This window comes from Neopelma chrysocephalum, unplaced genomic scaffold (assembly GCF_003984885.1).
Source record: "Neopelma chrysocephalum unplaced genomic scaffold, ASM398488v2 Primary Assembly neopelma1_77, whole genome shotgun sequence".
Lineage (NCBI taxonomy): Eukaryota > Metazoa > Chordata > Aves > Passeriformes > Pipridae > Neopelma > Neopelma chrysocephalum.
In genome coordinates this window covers 3,436,506-3,455,912 of record NW_020897738.1, presented here as the reverse complement: position 1 = coordinate 3,455,912, position 19,407 = coordinate 3,436,506, and the positions used below count along the sequence as shown (strand labels likewise).

Sequence of the window (19,407 nt, the reverse complement as noted above, 5' to 3'; positions counted from 1 at the left end):
AAAACAATTCACAGTTCTTAGAAAGGGTCTGAGCAGTACAGTAGAGCTACATTTACTGAAAACTTCTAGTGCTGATAAAGTCCTTAAAAAAAAAATTTAACCCAAACGAACCCCAAATTAAATTAAACCGGGAGAGCCAGTAGGCAGTCGCAGGGGAGAAGGAGGAAGAGAAGGAAGAAGAGGAGGAAGAGGAGAAGACAGAGGAAGAGGAGGAGGGAGAGGAGAAGGAAGAGGAAGAGGAGAAGGAGAAGGAGGAGGGCACGCTGCGCTGCCCAGGGAGCACAGGAGCCCCTCTGCTCTACGGATAGGAGCCAAGAAAAAAAAAACCCTAAAAAATAAAATATATTCTTTAAAAAAAACATCCAGTTTGGGTTTTTTTCCAGGCCGGGCGGTGAGGAGACCCCGCGCGTGAAGGCACAGCAGCGCGAAGGCAACGTGATCCCAGGGACCCCCGGCAGCCCCCGCTAGACCTTGGCCCCGTGAGGGGGGCACGGGCCGGCGTCTCGCTCGGGCTGAAACGAGAAGGGGGACAGAGCCAAATATCAGTCACTCGTGCTGAGAACACCCACCCTCCCTGATTTATACCCCTCTCTGGGGTCCCTACCTCCCCGTGGCCGGGTTTCTGGGCGATGGGGGGTTTCTTGAGGATGCCTCGTCGCGGGGCCGGTGCTGGCCTGGCCTCCTCGTCCTCTGCTGCCGCGTCACAGCCCCCAGCCAGGACGTAGTGCTGCTTCCTCAGCTCGCCCAGGCGCACCCGCTCCCCCTCCAGCCGCTTCTCCAGCTCCAGCACCTTCACCTGCGCCCAAACAGCCCTCCTGGGACCCGTGCTGGGGGGCAGAAGGGACCCGCCCTGTGCGGGTCCGGATCTGTCCGCAGCCGCACCGAATGCACCTCATGGCCCTACCTGTGTTTCCATCTCTTCCTTCTTCAGCTTGATGAGGGACATGCCCGAAAAGTCCATGGTGTCTGTGGAGAAAAGCAGGGCTCCTCACTCAGTGCACCTCGGGGCATTCCCCAGGCCAGAAAGGGATTGAGGTGGTTTCTTCTACCTTTTCCTTGCAAAAGCCTCACCTTTCTCCTCGATCTGCTCCTGCCCCGACTTGGTGGAAGCCACCACGTTGGCCGCCATCTCGTTGACGTTGCGCGAGCACTCCTGGAGCCGGGCCAGGTTCCTGCTGCTCTTCTCGGCTTTCACCTGCAACGGGCACAGGGATGGCTGTGGGCACCACCACGGCACCTCCACCTGGGGGCTCGACACTTTGGGGTGCCCCAGGCAGAGACACCGAGTGCCCCATGTCAGAGCTTGGGCACGAAAACCCGGGGGGTGGGAAGGATGGATGGACAGATGGGAAGGTTTATCCTCAATGATCCCATCATGGCCAGACAAGGTGATCCCTGCAAAGCCCTTCAGCCCCAGGGCACCAAACCAGCTCTGCTCCCACCTGAGCCAAGCACACAGTGAAGACATAGCTATAATTTTAAAAATAATTTTATATTATATATAATATATATATTTTACTTAAATATATATAATTTATATATATTTAAATATACTATGCATAATACTAATATACTATTATATTTTATCTTATCATTAACTATAACCTATATTCATATATTAATTTAAACAATCAATTATAGTCTATAATTTATAAGTAATGTATTATAATATTGACATATAAATATATACATTCTATATATAAACTGTAAAATTAAAAACATAATCATTTTATAATCATATCAGAATTATATATTATAACATACAATGTATTCTATATAATATATTGTTATATTTATTATCTTATTATATTATTAGATATTAGATAATATATAATAAATTCTATTATATATTAGTATAATTATAAAATTTATAAACATTATATAAAGATATTAAAAGGTGAATGCTGTATTAATATAATTACATAATTACATATAACCTATAATATAATAATACATATAAATATAGATCTTAAAAATATATTTTTTAGAAAAAGAAATATTTTTTTACACAAATATATGCATTTTAAAACCATCTGTTGTAAAAAGCCTTATGGATCCTCTGCTCCCCCACCTGCATCCTTGATTGCTCACTGAAACCTCCACCCATCGCTTTCACCCACCCCAACAGGGAAGGTGGCAAGACCCAAATCCACCATCCTCAATTCTGGCTCCTGCAGCTGTTTTTTTGGATTTCTTGTTAGTTATTAACATTTTCTTTACATAACAAGATAGGAGGTTTTACACATCTTCACTTCCAAGGCAAGCCCTGGGTGTGGGAATATTAATGCACATGGATTAAACTCATGGACTGCCCGGAAAATGGCAAGAGCTTCCCTTCTCCCTGCCCCAGCAGGCTGCATTGCTGGGAATGCTGTGGAACAGAATGACCTATGGCTTCAGGAGACAGGCAGAGGATCCTGCTGGGACACTCACCTTGGAGGCAGCCACGAGCTGGGCTGTGCTGGCAGCGATTTCATGGGAGCAGACGATCAGTTCCTCGTATTTTCCCATGTGCAGAACAACCCTGTCTGCCGACTCCCTGCGTTACAGCCAGAAGGGAGATCGTATTAGAGACACCCTGCACCACAAAGGCAAGTGCAGATTATTCGTCTCCTGCTAATATCCCTAGAAATCAGCACCAGACCTGGATCCAGCAGCTTTGTCTGTAATTACAGAATCACAGAATCATTAAAGTTGGAAAAGACCTCTAAGATCATCAAGTCCGACCATTATTAAAGCTCATTTACAAAGCAATTATTCAAAGCCTTGATCCAGACATTTTGGACAGAGAGAGGATTTTGTTTCCATGAGATTTTTAAAGGTTTGTCCAAAAGACTCTCCACATTTCCTGCACAAGGATACCCTGCCCTGATCCCAACCACCCCAGCCACAACCACCTGAGCAGGAACCAGGACATGGATTATTTGATTTCATATTCTGCAAACAGGGAGGAACTGGCATCCCTAACTGGGTGACCGTGTGGTCCCACCCAGGCTATGATGCTCTACATGGAATTAGCAATGAGCCAAATGAGGCTCCACAAGGAGTTAGCAAAGATGTTCCACAAGGGATTAGCAATGGTGCTCCATGACGGCTCAGCAGTGGGATGCTTTGGATTATTGGGTGGTGGAGAAGCAAGAGCCAGCCCTGCAAGGGTGCAGTACATGGAGCCATGTCCCAGAGGAACATCCCAGTGTGGGGGTACCTACACAAGCTGTGTGGCTCCCCAGCCCACGGCCTTGGAGGCAGAGATCAGCCCTTCGGTCCAGCGAGAGTTCTTGGCATAAAATTCCTGAGTTGTTGCTGCCCCCTGTTGTTATGAGAATATTACGGCCTGGATTAACTTCAGTCTAATACACAACAATACATAAATCCGTAAAAAATATCTGTATAAAGTAAAACAATATATAAATTTCATATATAAAGCCATAAACCAAGGCATTGACAGCATTTCTGTGCACTTTATGCTGCTCTTACTGACCTGCTTCAATAATTATCAAGAAAGTCAGTGTTGGAGCCCCACGTCTGCAAAGTTTGGCTGGGTTTGGTTTAAACCATCCAAGTTTGGGCCATAATCTTTAGATGGACAAGGTTTTGCAAGGGCAATAATAATAATGTGTGCAAAGAGCACAGGGCTGAGCAGCCCATCTCTAGCAAGGCACTGCCAGAGTGCTGATAACATGGGAAACCAGGAAATCCAGAGTGTTTCTGCAAACTGGGGGAAATTCTCCTGTATTTCATGCCTATGCAGAGAGATGAGGGGAAGACTTACCCGGCCACTTTCTACTATCTCCTTCTGTAGGTTTGTAGATGTTGTTACGAGAAGCCTGATAGCCTGGAATGAAGGAAAACAGGCTTTGGTGTTTGATGGGGGTTTTATAGAGAAGGATTGATGCTGTCAGTGGTGGAAAGTGACAGTTTTGTGCAGTCTTTGACAGCCCAGACTGGTTTCTGCAGTACTGACCTTCATTAGATCCGTGCAGGAGTTCAGAATCCTGCAGGGAAACAAGAGAAAATTGTTCAGCATCCCCTGACACTGCATCCAGGGAAGGGGGCTTTGGTCTCAGTTAGAATGTGAGTCTTTTTTGAAGACCACCCAGCCTGGTTTGGAGCACACTCCAGCAGGGTACAGGCACGGGACACAAACCTGCCCGTGGCCATCACACGTCACCCCTCAAAACTCACCGCTCGTTCACTTCCAGCTTAACACCAGAGCTCTCATTCCTGGCCTGGCTCATCATCTCCTGTTGGGAAACACAAGAAGAAGGTTGGATGCCACACTGCTGTGAGGGTGAGCAGGGTGGAGGAGCGATGGACACTCTGCTGCCCCAAGGCACCGAAGTGGCCCATCCTGCAGCTTTGTCTCACCTCTATCCGCCTGACGGCATCCTCAATCGCCTCCGAGGTGGAGGCCATCTCCTTCTCAACCATGTCCCCCAGCTCTTCTTGCTTGATGTCTAAGCTCTTGGGCCTCAGCTCCTGCCAGAGGAGGCAGCAGGCATCAGCAGGTTTTAGACAGAAGGGAATATTTATAAGGAATAATTATAAACCAAGGTATCCGACTCCCTTTCCCCCTCTCCCCAAATAATTAAAGGTGCAGGAGCAGCATTATGCAGCCTGCAAGGGTGAAGGCACAAGTGTCACCAACTTGCAGCAGACGTGGCAAAGGATCAGAGGTAAAAAATGCCCCAAATCAAAGTGACAAAACTCCATCACAGGAGCAGTTTTGGCTCCAGAGGGTCCTGGAGAGCTGACAGCCTTTGAATTAACAGTGGAGTATGGGAAAAGACTAAAAGGGGCTTCACGAGAAGAAATATCTGAAAGTTGGGAATTTTTGTTCCACAGGGGTTACTGGGCTGAGAGACTTCAGCTGATCTGAGGGTGACAAGTCCTGGGCACCACCAGGAAGGGTCTCAGCACTCAGAAGCTGAGATGGCTCAAGGGCAGCACCAGATCCTGTGGGTATGGGGGGCAAACCATCCCACAGTGCTCCCTCCAGCCAACCCTGCCACAGCCACAAGCAGGAAGGTGGGTGCACTGGGCTCCATCTCCTACCTGGGCCAGCTGCAGGACCCCCCTCAGCGCCCGCCGCACGTCCCCCAGCTCGGCATGGCCCAGCCTCTGCCTGTCCTTCAGCTCGCCCAGGTAGTCCAGGCTCCGCTGCCCACAGTCCCGGCACATCTCCGTCAGCCCTGGGGAGAGAAGGGGTTGGTGCCAGGCGCCTCGCTGGGCGAGGGGTCCCTCCACCCCAGCCCTGCCACTCTCCTCCCCTCATCAGTGGGGATGACGCTGAGCATCAGCAGCATCCAGCAAATTTCTTCTAGAGGACTATAAATGAGTTTCCAGGAGCAAAGTGATGTCCCTGACTCAGCAAGAGGCACTAGAAAGCAGGGAGTGTCGGGAAGGGGAGCACGGGGAGCTGGAGGTATCATGCTGTCCGCGGTAAAGATCTGCCCCATATCCAGCCCCTGGCAGAAGGAGCTTTGGCACAGCCTCCCTAAAAAAAAAATCCCCACGAGGAAAAATCCCCCCAACACCCTCTGCACCCCTGCACTCACGGTCGGCGTGGTCTGTGGGGGCCAGGTGGGACGTGGCGCTGCCGTTCACGATGGTGTCGGCTGTGAGGTGTGCGAAGAGGGCCAGGGCCCCCACCAGCCCTGCGGCATCTGCTGGGACAGGACAGGGTCAGGGACTGCAGCCCCTCCTTGAAGGCACTCAAGGATCATTACAAGAACTTGGAGAGGCTCACTATGGACCCCTCCAGCTTGAATGAACACATGGGAACCCACCACCCCCACCATGTCCCTCTGTCACCAGGGCATTGCCGCTTGCCAATGGCCCCGCAGCAGCCGGGGGCTGCTGGATGTATGGAAACACGAGCAAGCTGAAGCAATGCCACCGGGCCCCAGCCCCAGGTACCTGCCATGGAGGCCACGTACTGCGCGTGCCCGTTCTCCAGGGCGTCCGTGGACTCCAGCGCCGCCTGCGCCCGGCTCAGCAGGTAATCTGTAATGAATCCAGCTTCGTTAGCATGGCTGATGAGGGGCTGAATGAGCATGAGTGCTGACTCCACTGAGCAGGAGCCAAGACAGCTCGAGTCCTCGTGGCCCTGGCTGGGGAACAGCACTAAAGCCTGAGCAAAACAGTGCTGAGATGAGAGTTAAAAATTCATCCTGGGAAGTCTGACCCCAATCTCCTTGGACACGAAGATAAAAATGCCTTGGGAAAGCTGAGATGCAATGTTATCTGTCCTGAAGGGAGAAGGGACGGTGTGTTTCTGCCCTACCTGGGGAGCTGGTGCAGCGGATGTGCAGCGGGTCATCCAGCTTGGCCACGGCATCACGGAGGATGTCCTCTGCCTCCCGCACCGTCTCCTGCAGGATGCTGAACTGCTCGTCCAGCAGCTTCTGCTGCAGGTTCTGTTCCTGGTTGCTCTGTTGGGCAGGAGGAACAGGTGAGTGGCACAACTGGGACACAGGACCCCCATCACCAGCATTTCCCTTTTCCAGGATTAGAGCCAAGCATCCCATTACTGCTGGTGCAAGTGATATCCCACCGGCTACATCAGTGATGGCTTGGCTGAGCCCCCCAGCTCCTCAGCATCCCCCAAACATGTCTCACCCTGGCAAGTAGAGGAGCAGTGGGTTCTTCACACAGCACCTACCTTCTCCAGGAGCCTGCCCTGGAGCTCTCGGATCTCCCTCGTGGCCTTATCCGCCTCCTGGCTCAGCTGCAGCTCCTTCTCCTCGATGAGGCCACGCGTGGACAGCAGCTCACATTCCTTCTCACTCACCGACCGCCTCAGCACCTCCTTCTCGGCGTGCAGGGCCTCCACCTGCGCACTGAGCTCCACACCCACCTGCCATGGGGCCAGGACAGCCCTGTCACTCACCTGTCACCATGCTGTGAGCCCAACAGACACCTGAGGACACGCCCTGCTCATGTCACTTATGAGCTGGGCCCATGTTCAGCCCTGTGATAGCTCCTTGTGCTGCTGTTGGACCTCTGGCTCAGCAGTGGTGGCCGGAGCACTGTCCTGCATGACAGGGGTTTGTGATGGGGATTTGGGCTCATCCTAAGCCCTGTACCTGCTTGGCCTGGCTGAGCGAGCGCTGCGCCTGGTCCAGCTCATCCCGCCGGGCATCCAGCTCCTGCCGCAGCTGCTCCATCTGCACGCTCTGGTCTTCCAGCTGCAACCACACCCCGTGCCGGGGGCTCAGCCCCTGTGAACACGCTCCGGCCCCGGCACACAGCCGGGATGGCAGGAATGATACCAGCCACATTTTGCAGGGTAGGGGTTTTGGGGTCTTGGGCGTGGGGGGGTGTCTCCTGGAAGGGCTCCTTTCCCTAGAGCAGGAATTTTGGGAGCAGCCACAAACTTGGGACCCAGAGAATGAAGGCACCCAAACCCACCAATTTGCATTGAGGCATTTTCTTGGCAGAAGGAAAGGCAGATCTGGGCAAGAGGGCATGAAGCATGTATTAAACAATGCCTTCCTGATGCCAACCTTTTCCTGGATCAGGGACTGACATCAACAACAACCCTTAGCCCCTGCACCCAAACTGAGCACAGCTACTGTGTTTCCCGGGCTGGGAAGGGCTCAGTGCTGGCAGGGAAGCAGGGAAGGATCCAGAGCTGTGCCAGCTCACCTTCATCTCGGCCTCTCGCTTGACCTGCTCCACCTGAAATGCCAGCTGCTCCTTGACACGTGCCACCTCCTCCTGGCTCTGCTGCGTGACCGTCAGCTGCTTGGCGGTGTCGGCGTTCTGCGTGGGGACACGGGGGACCCTCACCATCACCACACTTGTTCCAACCAAACACTGGCTTAGAGGATAACTTCAAGATGCCTTTCTCACAGCACCCAGAATGCTGACTGTCAGCGGACATGGATTTAAGGGGTGCATCCCCAGCTATGCTCAGAGTTCCCTGGGTGCAGGGCGATGGGACCGACACAGGGGGCTCTGGGCAGGCAGGAGCTGCCCCAGCAGTGGCAGAGGGACCAAGGCAGTGTCAGTCCCTGCCTGCACTGAGCATTACCTTCCTCAGGAGCTCAGCGTGCGTGTTGATGAGCTCGCTGTGCTTCTCCTTCAGCTTTGTGTAGCGGATCTCGGTGGCGTTGGCTTTCTCTGCAGGGGTGAGAAGCCCCTCAGCAGCCGTGGCACAGGCAGCTCGCGGCCGATGGGCACTGCAGGGCACCTACTTTCGGCTTCAGCACAGAGCCGCTGGGACCTGTCGCTGTCCTGCTTCACCCTCTGCAGCCTCTCCAGCTCATCCCGCAGCTGCTCGTTGTCCACCAGTGCCTTCTGCTTCTGCTTGCGCTGCTCCTCCACTTCTCCCTCCAGGCTGTTCACCTGTGCCTTGAGCTCTGTGATGTATCGCTGTGCCTGCAGGACACCACCATCAGGCACTGGGGCATGGCCCTGAACTTACATCCTCCTCAAAAGCCCTATCCAGGTGCCCCACTGTAATTTAGGCAAAGCAGCTGCAGGATGCACAGGAAAGCTCTCCTGTTTGTCCCTGCAGCTGCTCTGTCCCCGCTGATAACGCCGGTCATGACAGCAAAGGACAGGTCTCACATGCCTCCACCCCATCTCCATCAGAAGTCAGGTCCTGGCACTGGGAGAGGTCCTAACTCACAGTGCTGGATGTCAGGACTCCACTCCTGCTGCATCCCCTTGAGGTTTCCACCGCATTCCCCCCACCAGCTACTCCCTAGCCGGGCTTTACCTCCAGTTTGATCTTCTCCATCTCTGCACGGAGCATGTCCAGCTCCTTCTTCAGGCTCTCGATCTGTGCATCCCTGTGGAGAAAGGCAGGTTGGTCCCACGCGGTAGCGGCCACTCCCCTCCGCCACCGCCGGACCCCCCCCCATACCTGTCATCCCAAACGCCATTGGGGGGCCCAAAGGTTTGCTCAAATAGATCCGAGGTGATCTGGGGAAGACAGAGGCTGCTGAGCTGAGCCAGGCTATGGGTGCCTGTCTCTGCTGTCCATCCATCCCTGAGTCCCCATTCCAGCCCCGTGCCCCCACCTGTGGCTCCGTGGTGGAAGTTGTGCTGATCTCAATGAGATTCTCTGGCTCGTCATCCTCAGGGGCTTCCTCAGGGATGACGACCACAGGCTTCACGTGCTCAGCCAGTGCAGATGCCCGCAGGAAGTTCGGGGGGCTCTGTTGGGACAAGAAGTTGTGGTGGTATCACAGGGGATTTTGGGAACTGCAGGAGGCAGAGTGCCAGGGAAGGGAGGCAGCCAACCCCGTGCTGCTGATAGAGCCAGCAGGTCCCTCTGCAGTGTCCCCAGACCACAAACCCATCCATGGGGACACCCCCGTGCACCCTGAACCCACACGATGTCCGAAGTATCACCAACAAGCACCACCCCAAATCCTGCCATACCTCTGGCAGCCGAGGGATCTGGATGAGCCGCTTGAAATACAGCATGTCAGATGCTCTCTTAAAGAAGTTTTTGAGGCTGGAGAGGAGGAAAAGATAAACTGCTTGCAGGGGAGGGGGTTTGGCAGGAGGGAAGGGACCCATCATGCCACCTTGGCCCTGGATTACCTGCGGAACTGCTCATGGAAGCGATCCCGGTGGCCCTGCAGTGTGTCTGCCGGCAGACCTGGGAAATGGGGGACAGTCGTGACTGATCTGGGGCTGCACATGTATTCACATACACCTGGAGCCCTCCACTACAAAAGCCAGTGGGATAAAGGCCAGGTGGGAGTGGGATGTGAGGCATCAGTGTGGGAGTGAGGTATCCCCATCCCTGGCACAGGGACCAGGGATGTGGTGCAGGGAGAGGTGGGGGGGAACCACAAAATACCCACAAAAGGCCACTGGTGCTGCACTGCCCAGCAATCCTGTGCAGGGGGCCGGCAGGCCAAGGCATATGGGTTGGAATTAATCAAGGACAAGTCCTTCTAATTCCTTTATCTGGAATGTCTACATGGGGTGGAGCAGGCCCTTAGAGCCCGGCTGGGACATGGCGATGGATGCCTCAATCCATGCAAGCCTGATCCCCAAATTCAGAAGCCCAACTCTGGAAAAGACCAGCACGGAGCATATCCCGGGACTCACAAGAGTGCAGCTTAAACATTAACTTGACGGAGTAGTGGTAGAGGTGGCTGCAGTCCTGGATGACCTGGATGAGGGGGGCCAGGCGGCACTGCACCGCCGACATCTGCGACACGGCCATCGACGTGTTGAGCTGCCTGAAAACTGAGGGGTTGAGCTGCGTGAGGCACCGGCGCCGTGTTTGCAGAGCCGGCCCCCTCCCGGCCGCTCCGCTTGATCATTAACCACGGCGGATGTGGCTCTGCCGGGACACGGGGAAAACACCAGCGTTGCTGCCCGTCTGTCCCGCTGAGCTGGGAACAACCTTCCCCCACCGAGGAAAACAAACACCCAAAGGGACCACGGTGGCAGAGAAAAGGGGTGCTCAGCTCTGCCCTGACCCCAGAAAGGAGGGATTTAATCCCGGGACGCTGCCCTTGAGCTGATACAAATAATGCAGCTGGGGGAAGTGAGAGGTTTTGCTCCATTCTATTTAATCATGAGAGGATCTGGGAGAGGATCCCAGGGCAGGGGACGAGCTCGCCGGCGCCGCAGCCTCGCCTGCCCCTGCTCGGAAACAGATCCCTTCCCCTGGCAGAAATCCAGGCATATCCACCCCGGCTTCTTCCCCGCTCAGCTTTAAAGTATTTATGAATATAAATTCTCTGTATAACTGGGTCAGGAGGAGAAGCAGGCGGCTGATGGGAGCCGGGAGCACAGTCTTGCCTGCTGTGCCCTGTTTTCCAGGGCAGCTCCGTGTTCCTGACTCTTGACAGAGGAAGAATCCACCACCTTTCTAAGTTATCTAAAAATTCCTGGAGAAGGAGGTGAGAGATGCAAACATGGGCAAGGGCCTCCAGCCCTTCCCAGAGGCATTTCAGTGCGAGGAAATAAGCCTTTAGAAAGAGGTACAGCCCCCTCCTCTGCTTCTGGGGGATAGAAAGGATTTGGGTAATGCATATGATCAATGTGGCTGTACCAAAAAGAAATAAAAACATATTTCAGAGCGGCACACTCTGCATTGCTCAGGTGGGCTCAAACCAGCCACACTCCTTAAATATTTTCCTACAACTGCCCCTACAGAGCATCAACCAGGGAATCCAGCTCAGAAATCTCATGGGAGAAGGAGGAAGGACTGAAGCCTCCAATCTCAGCCTCCCGGAACTTTATTCCCGACCAAAGAGCGAAACTATTGCTCAAGAGCCCTGGGGCGAGCGGGAGGGACCTGCCGCCTCCTCACCTGACTCCGACAGCTTCAGCTCACAGTCCAGGTAGTCAAACAGCTCAACCGTCAGCTGGAAGCTGCCAAAACAAACCAAAACTCCATCACTCCATGGCAGAGACATCCTTGCTCTGGCTGCTCGAGTTCACTGAGGGTCCTCATGATGGCAAGGGCTCCAACTGGGAGTTTTGCTCCCTACATTTACACCCCTCACCACTCTGCAGGTGCCAGGACACTCACATGTTGTTCACATCCGTCCCTGCAGTCTTTTCCAGCACCTCATCTGACACTTCCAGGCCTGGGGGGAACTCGGGATGCTTTGGAAAATGAAGAAAAAATGCATCGATTGCTCATAATATTTTTGCTGGTGCAACACATCCCCCAGCAAAGCCCCATCCCCCCAGTACAGCAGGTGAGAAGGTGGCAGAGGGTCTCACCTTGACGTGGAAGGAGATCTTGGTGAGCAGCAGCCGTGTGTAGATGCTCACCAGCTGCCCATATCTGTCGTGCAGATGGCCCTGTGGAGACACGAGGGGAAACGTGGAGAATCCGGATCCAGCAGAGCCCACATGTGCCAGTGAACCTGCACCAGCCCTATGGCTCTTGTGCCCTCCACCATGGACACAACCATCACCCCATGGGAGCTGAGGTATCTGAGGTGGTGCTTTACCCTCTCTGTGTCCACAATGCCACTCAGCATTCACTTCCAGACCCCCTGGGAGGCACAAACCTCCACTTCACCCCACTCACCCACAGGTCTCCCGTCTCTCGGATGTTGCTGCGGTACCTCTGGCAGTCCTGGAGGACCTGGGGGCAAAAACAGGAGGGATGTGGCACAGTGGGGCTGGCACAGGCCAGCACCTGCCTGTCTGCCGTGGCACTGGGAAGAGGATGGATCCAATCCTTACACCACTCCAGCTTTGTGAGAACTTCCAGCCTTTCAATGGCTCCCAAAGTTGGAGCTTTGTGCAGGGAGGTTTCAAAGGTGTGAGATAAGAGTTCCCTCACAGCCCCACAGCCTAGGAAAGGTGTCTGGGACAGGGAGGGGAACCCATCCTCTGTGCAGAGGGACATCTAAAGAGGCAAAAATTTCCCCCACCAGCAAAGCAGGAGGGATGTTCCAGAGGGGCCACTCACATTGGGGTGTCCATCACGCAGGACCTTGTGCAGGACGTGGCAGAACTTCCAGCTGAGGATGGCGCTGCTGGGCAGGGGCAGCCCGATGGCGTAGGACCAGAAGGTGAACGCTCCCTTCTCGTGGTGTGTGCCCAGGATGATCCCTTCCCTGCAGTCAAGGCCAACTGGATACACATGGAGCAGGGCACAGGCTGGGCTGGGGACTGTTCAACTTCCATTATAAAGGGGACACACAGGGTGCACAGAGATCACCTGCGCGATGTTGCACCCACAGATATGACCCCCATTCATCTTTCTCTTGCACCTCCCCCTGCCCCAGGGGACAGCAGGACCCTCTGCTTTTTATTGCCAAAGAATCACAATTTTATAGGCTCTTGTTTGCCTTTCCACTGATGGATGAACCTACATGATGCCACCCCTCAGCCAAGCTCTGTGTGGTTCTTCTGCCTCCCAAACCTCCATGGCCCCAAACCCCTCCTGCCTCAGCCCAGGATCTCCTCCATGCTGTCCAGGAAAGGATACGGCGGGCATGTTTCTCCTTCACTGGTGCTTCCTGTGTGTTTATGGCTTTGCTGATGCTGATGGCCTGCAAGAGGAGGGGAGAGCAGCTGTCAGACATGGTGTGACCCCCATGGCTACCCCATCCCCCCCGAAGCACAGTGCTGGTGCTTTTGGGGAACACCTTGGATTTTAGCACTCACATGTCACCTTAAAGTCATTTGCAACACATCAGAATAGGCTTTTTTATCCTCAAACAAAGCAGCCCATGAAGATCCCCCATCCCCAGTAGGATCTGTCAGAATCAGGCCCCTCCCGCCCGTGCCGCCAGTGCTCCCGGCTGTCCCTGTCCCAGGAAACCAATTTTTGCATTTTTGCAGCCTGAACTCAGCGCCGTGCCCCGGGAACATTAAAGCACGACAGCGAGATGCCAAATTCCAGGGTTGTTTGTGTAATCACAAGGAGCCTTTGAACCAAGGGGGGAGTGGTTTGGGGTGTTTTTGGCTGCGCGCAAACAGCACGTGGGGAAATGCAGCCCCCGAGCAAGGAGGGAGTGGCGGCCACAATGCCCATCTTGATGGAGCAGAAATCCAGAGCGATGTGATTAGCGGAGGAGGATTATCTATATTTTGATGTGTTTGATCACAGCACAATTTAAATTATTAATTTATTCCAAAAGATGACCCTAGACAGGGGTCACTTGTGTCTCCCATGTGATGATGGGCTACAAAACGGAGTTGCTGTGTTTGATGAGGATCTTCCTCCTCCTCGCCAGGTCCCTGCAGACTCAACTGAGCTGCTTCACCCTCGCAGGAGCACTTGGACTGTGCCTGTGTCCATGAGCCCTCTGTCTCCAGCAGAGGATAAAGGTCCCAGCTGGGAAGGCAGGAAGCGGCCCTGCCATCAGCATTCATGCCAGAATAGAAACTCAGACAATCCCTGCAGCCCCACAGCCCTAAAACCTTATAAAAATCTCATCTACCCTCCTGGGGAAAGCACCTACTTCCATACAGCTGCTTGTCCAGGGATGCCTCTGAATTGAGGCACTTTCCTGTAGAATGAGGAATTCGATGCTGAGTTATCAAGTGCTCCTGACTTATGCAGGAGGAACCTGATGCTGTGCTGAAGGGGTGATGCCAAAGGTGTCAATGCACCAAATCTGCCCCAAAAGAGTCTAAAATGGCCGTGCCCATGAACTGGGCAAAACCACCATGAATGCATCCCAAAAATTGAGCCTGTTCCAAAACTGTTCCCCCAGCTGCTGAGGAAAGGAGCTGATTTTGCTTTTCCTGCACTGGGAGAGCCCCGGTGTTACCCCGCCATGTGGGGCCGTAAAGCAGCAGCAGAGTTAAGCCGGTGACTTGCTGTAATCCTCTTATCCCCAAAGGTTAACGAGCCTGGAGAGCCCAGGAACAGGGAACGGCACTTGCAGCACAGCTGCCTCTCCTGAAGTGCCTCCACAGCCACCTGAAAGCCTGGAGCCAGCGGAGAGGCTGTGCCCTCGACTACAGCTCAGCCAGAGAGATGTGCCACAGGTCCCCAGAGTGCCAGCACCTCCCAGGATGACACCAAAGTGAGGGTTATTAACAGAAAGGAAGGTTTATCACAAACCAGGGAGTGACAAGGTGAAAGTTTTGCAAGGCAGGGCTTGGAAATGCATCTTGCAGCAAAGAGCTGCTGAAGGGGTTATTGCATCTTATTGAGGTGCTTTGCATGGGGGGCATGGGGCAGACACAGCTCCCAAACCTGGATTTTTGCTGCCTGCTGTAAGCAGAAGTAGGACAATGTGTTTGTCCCAACCCATCACACTCGTCCCAACCCAACGGTGGGACCTGAGCCCCACAGGTGGAAGGGCCAAAGTGTGAGATGAGGGCAGACCCCCAGGAAAGGAAACATTGTCCCATATGCCCAGGGACAGGGGCTCAGCTGCTCAGTGGGATGGGACTAGGGCTGGGACCCATTGGCCTGTCCCAAAACCGAGCTGTAATTCCTGTTGGTGCTGGTGGTTTTATTGGGTTTATTGCCCTTAATCTCATTTCCAGACCAACCAGCCAAAAATTCAGCCCGGGAGCTGTTGGACAGGCTGGTTTCATCCTTGGTGATTCAGTGCTGAGGTTTCACTGAGCCATTTTACATCCAGCACATGGACTGGACCCGTGCAGGGGCAGCCCCAGCCCACCCACAGCACTGCCATGACAGAGACACCATGTCCAGCATGGTCCTAAATAAACCACAGCGGCACTGAACCAACGCCAAACATCAGGCTGGTCAGGAGATACATGAAATTGGGATGGTGGGACCAGTAATGGGCATGGGGCGATGCTGCAGTGTGGGACACGGGTGTCTTCAGGATGTCCCTGCTGGCTGCAGGGCTCTGAAACAGGGAGATTCACCCTTGATCTGACCTCTTGAGACACCACCAGCACGTCCGGCGATGGGCAGGTCCCTGCTGTCACCGCAAGTGCACAACCAGCCTGTCCAAAACTTTGATGCAACCTTGTGGACTGTTCCCCATCCCTGACTGGGAGCGGTGCAGCCCCAGCCCTGCCAGGGGTGGGGGCTGGACCCCAAAACCTGCCGGGCCGCGGGCTGTGGGAGCCCACAGGGTACAGCCCTCACTCCTTACTCAGAGCCCTCACGTACCAAGCCGGTGACTAAAGCCGGGATCAAAGCGCCCAAATGAAGGAGCACAGTTTACATCCACCCTTTCTTTCCAGGCTGCTTTTAATTACGGCTGATCCTCCCGCCCACAGCTCCCCGAAGCCCCGGCATCCTGCGGGGCCACAATCCCCACCTGGCAGGTGGATGCCGGGTCCCAAGGCAGGGAGAGATTTTTCTGGCAGCAGGATGTTGAGCTGGAAACCTCCCCGGCCAGGCGGCACGAGGGCTGTTGGAACACCTGAACTAGAAACAGCTGCTTCGGGGTTCCCTTCCTAACACTGCTCCTTCCCAAATTACACCAAGGAAGCACCACTCAGCAGTCACAGACAACATAATCCTGGGAGCTTGGGAGCTCATTGGATTTTTAATGTTTTTGTTTCAGAAAAGCAAAAACTGTCAAGTTTTGCCTCCTGCCAGGCTGCCGAGTGGGATGGTGGCTTCCTACTTCCCACACGAGGCTGCTCCAAGGGGAACATCTGAATCACCCCAGCACAAGACCTGGAAAAGCATTTTCAGGGAAAGCAGGAGACCTGCACATCACCCACGAGCACCTGGGGGATGGGGGGATCACAGCAGGGTCAGCAACCCCCGTCTGTACCCACAGGCATCACACCAGCCCTCGCAGGGGAAAAGGTGATGGGGCTCTGGATTCCTGCAGCATCCTGCTCCAGGATGGTAAGGAATCCTGGAGGGGATGTGCCACTGGCATCTCTGTGACTCAGAAGCGACCTGTGGCCAACTCCACAGCTGCTATAATTAGAGCTAAAAGGCAGATCAATATCCATGTACTGACACTGGAACAGTTCTGCTCTCACTGAAGCACCACTACAGAAACCACACCAAGATAAAGCTCCTTTAGAACAGTTTTTCAGCAGTTGCTGGAATAAAAGGGTCAGTTCTGGGTGGTGTATGTGACTGTCACCCAGCGAGCTTGGGGTCATAGAGCTAAAACCTCTAATGGAGAGCGACCACCTCTTTGCCCTGTGCACACAGCTCTGCCCACAGCACCCCTGGAGTGAGCAAAGCTGTAACTGTGCAGGGCACCAGTCCCACTGAAAAGTCCAAAATGCCCTGGAAGGGCAGGCGGGAGGAGGGTGTACGGGGCAGCGCTGCCGCCGCGAGTCTTTATCAGCGGTGCCCAGTGGGACGATTGAAGGAGACGCGTCCAGAGGGAACCGGAATTGCCGGTTTTCTCGTGTTGCTCCCCAAACCCAACAAGCTCCGTTTCCTACCCACCGTGACCCTGCTAGGCCTGGAATTCCCACCTGTCTTCACCGGCGCCCTCCTGGGCCAAACCAGCCCAGGGGCCAGGGAAGGGCCAGCAAAGCAAAGGGGTAAAGGGGAAAACACCTGTGATGAATGCACTGCCTGCCAAACCAGAGGGGTCAGAGGATGTGTGCAGAGGGCACTGCTATTTTTGCGAGCCCGTCGCTCTGTCCATCCCTCTGCCCATCTCTGCCCACGCTGTTGGAATGATTCATTTCCCACCAGCCATATGCCAGCCCCACTGGCACCCGAGCATCGCCCACCCTGCGGGGACAACAGGGCTACGGACACTCCGGTCAAGCCAGACACGACAGGGTACAACCACATTTGGGCTTTGTTTTAGCTCAGCCACCCCCCGTGGGTTCACACACACCGATCCCCGCGGGGACACCCCAGACCCGCGGGGGCCGAGGGGAATCCACACGCGGTGCCAAACAGCCCCCAGGGTCGTTGTGGCCAGGACCGGGACCGGCAGGGATGCGGAGATGCCCATTCCCAGGGCGGCGGGCGCGGGGGGGAGCCCCGGGATGCTGCGGAGCCCCCAACTCGGCCGACACCGTAAAACTTTCCCCGTGTGCTCCGGGCCGTGTTTACCTGCGATAAGGCCCGGGGGGCGCGGGGGGGACGCTCCGGCCGCCCAGGGCCCCGCTGCCCGCCGGGGCGGGGGCGCACGGCGGGGCCGGGCCGCGGTGCCGGCACAGGGGCGGCGGGACGGGCCGCGGTGCCCACGCGGGACGGTCCCGCGGCCGCGGCGGGAGGAAGCGGCGGCTCAGGTGGGGGCGGGGGAGCGCCGGCACCGGGCACGGACGGACGGACGCGCGGACACGGGGCCGGACAGAAGGATGGCGGCCGCGCCGCCCCATCGGGAGGGACCCCCGGAGAACGGGGACCCGCGACCCCCATCCCATCCTATCACCCGGGAAGCCCCCGCCTTCAGCGCGCCCCAAGGCGATGCCCCGCGAAACGGGCCAGGACCAGGACCAGGACCAGGATCAAGACTAGGACTAGGACTAGGACTAGGACCGGGACCGTGCCCTCAGCCGGTCCCGGGGCCGCACCACCCCCTTCCGCCGCCCTTGCCTGGCTCTTGTCGAACTGCTCCCGCTCCGCCTCCAGGCTGTGCCCGCCGCGGCGGTTCAGCACCCGCGCCGGCACGCTCTTGATGCTGTTCATGGCGGGGCTCCGGGGCTCGGCGCTGCGGGCTCCGCTCCCCGCGCCCGGTCCCGCTCTCCGGGCGGCAGCGACCGGCGCCGCCCCCCCCCCCCCCCGCCCCTCCCGGCCGCGCACTGCGCCGCGCGCGGGGGCGCCCCCGGCGGCCGCGCCCGGAACTGCAGCCCCCCCGCGGGCAGGTGCGACCCGCGGGCCCGGGCGGGGACACGGCGGGACACGGGAGGGGACACGGGGAGGGGACACGTCCCCACCGCCCCCGCGGGCACCGAGACGATTCCCCAACTCAGGGAACACCACACACGGCGGGGACGGCCCGGCGCGACGATCCCTTCTCATCCCTATTGGCCATCTCCTCCCCTCGCCCAATACACCTGCACACACACACACGGGGCACGTTAAGGACCCCGGAGCTCCATGGCCACCTTCTTCCCTTTAGGAAAGTCGCGAGCAGAGCGCGCATCCACCCTGCGGAAAGGCCGCGGCTGAACAGAAGCTTTGTTGTCTTTAATAATAATTCGGTCCGAGGATACAATAGCAAAGGGCTCCCTGGAGTATTTGAGCTGCTTCCAGAAATAAGGCACCGGGTTTGAAGTGTTTCCATACGATTGTGGTAAATAATGCAGTTGGCTTGTAAGTCAGTTAGTGCTGAATAAATTAACCCCAACATTCCCCTTCTTTCCATTCCACAAAACCAGGGCAGCCCTGACACAAAATCCTAGAGCTCTGCAGATCCTTGTTGCACCGCTTGAGCTCAGTTTTCTGTATTGATTTTAAAGCCATCAGTGGGGCATTTTAAACTCACAAGGGGTTTAAACTCAGAATTCATCCAGTAAACTCAAACACATTTAAACCAGAGACCACAGCTCCCGCTTGGAAGTTGCACCAATTTCTCTGTAAAGCTGCTGGGCAGCTTCAGAGTGAGCAGCATGGTATTGTTATTACTGGCTTTTTAGGGGGAATTTTTGTCATAGCCACAGCAGGAGATTCTGAGTATGGAGCCTGGAAAGCTTCTGTACAGGTAGAGGAATAAATGCACTATAAAGGCTTGTGGAAACCGGAAAAGAGATGGAGCAGCTGAGCTTCCCTCAGTCAGCAGCTCTGATCAGAACTGGTCAACTAATTTTGGGGCAATTAGTACCTGAAGGAAAGGCTGTCATTGGGGTAATTAAAGAGAAAGCAGAAAACTACATGAAAGAGTTAACAAGGGGAGTCCATGGAGTGTTGTGTTTCACTGCAATTAATTGGTGGCAGTGGATGGAGCCAGAGAGTCCCACCCTTGGCTGCCCCCACGCAGGAAAAACGCTGGCACAGCTCTGAGGACTTGCCACAGGTGTCCCCAACTGCTCCCAACCTGCACAGGACAGAGCAGCCAGCTTGTGTCTGTGCTCAGAACCATCAGG

General features: G+C 55.3%; 1 protein-coding gene across 1 annotated transcript; it reads right to left on the bottom strand.

Moving 5' to 3' along the window:
- Nucleotides 1–276: 276 nt before the first annotated feature.
- HIP1R (huntingtin interacting protein 1 related) lies at nt 277–18,062 on the bottom strand. The gene is made up of 32 exons (XM_027689653.1): nt 17,918–18,062; nt 12,935–12,998; nt 12,413–12,555; nt 12,026–12,082; nt 11,713–11,793; nt 11,516–11,592; nt 11,294–11,355; nt 10,078–10,218; nt 9,562–9,619; nt 9,397–9,472; nt 9,033–9,170; nt 8,876–8,934; nt 8,729–8,801; nt 8,202–8,385; nt 8,039–8,127; nt 7,651–7,767; nt 7,089–7,190; nt 6,665–6,859; nt 6,287–6,434; nt 5,920–6,006; nt 5,559–5,666; nt 5,056–5,192; nt 4,369–4,479; nt 4,186–4,244; nt 3,965–3,995; nt 3,773–3,835; nt 3,210–3,310; nt 2,434–2,539; nt 1,072–1,195; nt 905–966; nt 605–796; nt 277–512 (listed from the first exon to the last, which is right to left on the bottom strand). The coding sequence occupies exons 1-32, from the start codon at nt 18,008–18,010 to the stop codon at nt 465–467; spliced, it is 3,186 nt and encodes a 1,061-aa protein (XP_027545454.1). The 5' UTR covers nt 18,011–18,062; the 3' UTR covers nt 277–464.
- Between the last annotated feature and the right edge of the window lie 1,345 nt (nt 18,063–19,407).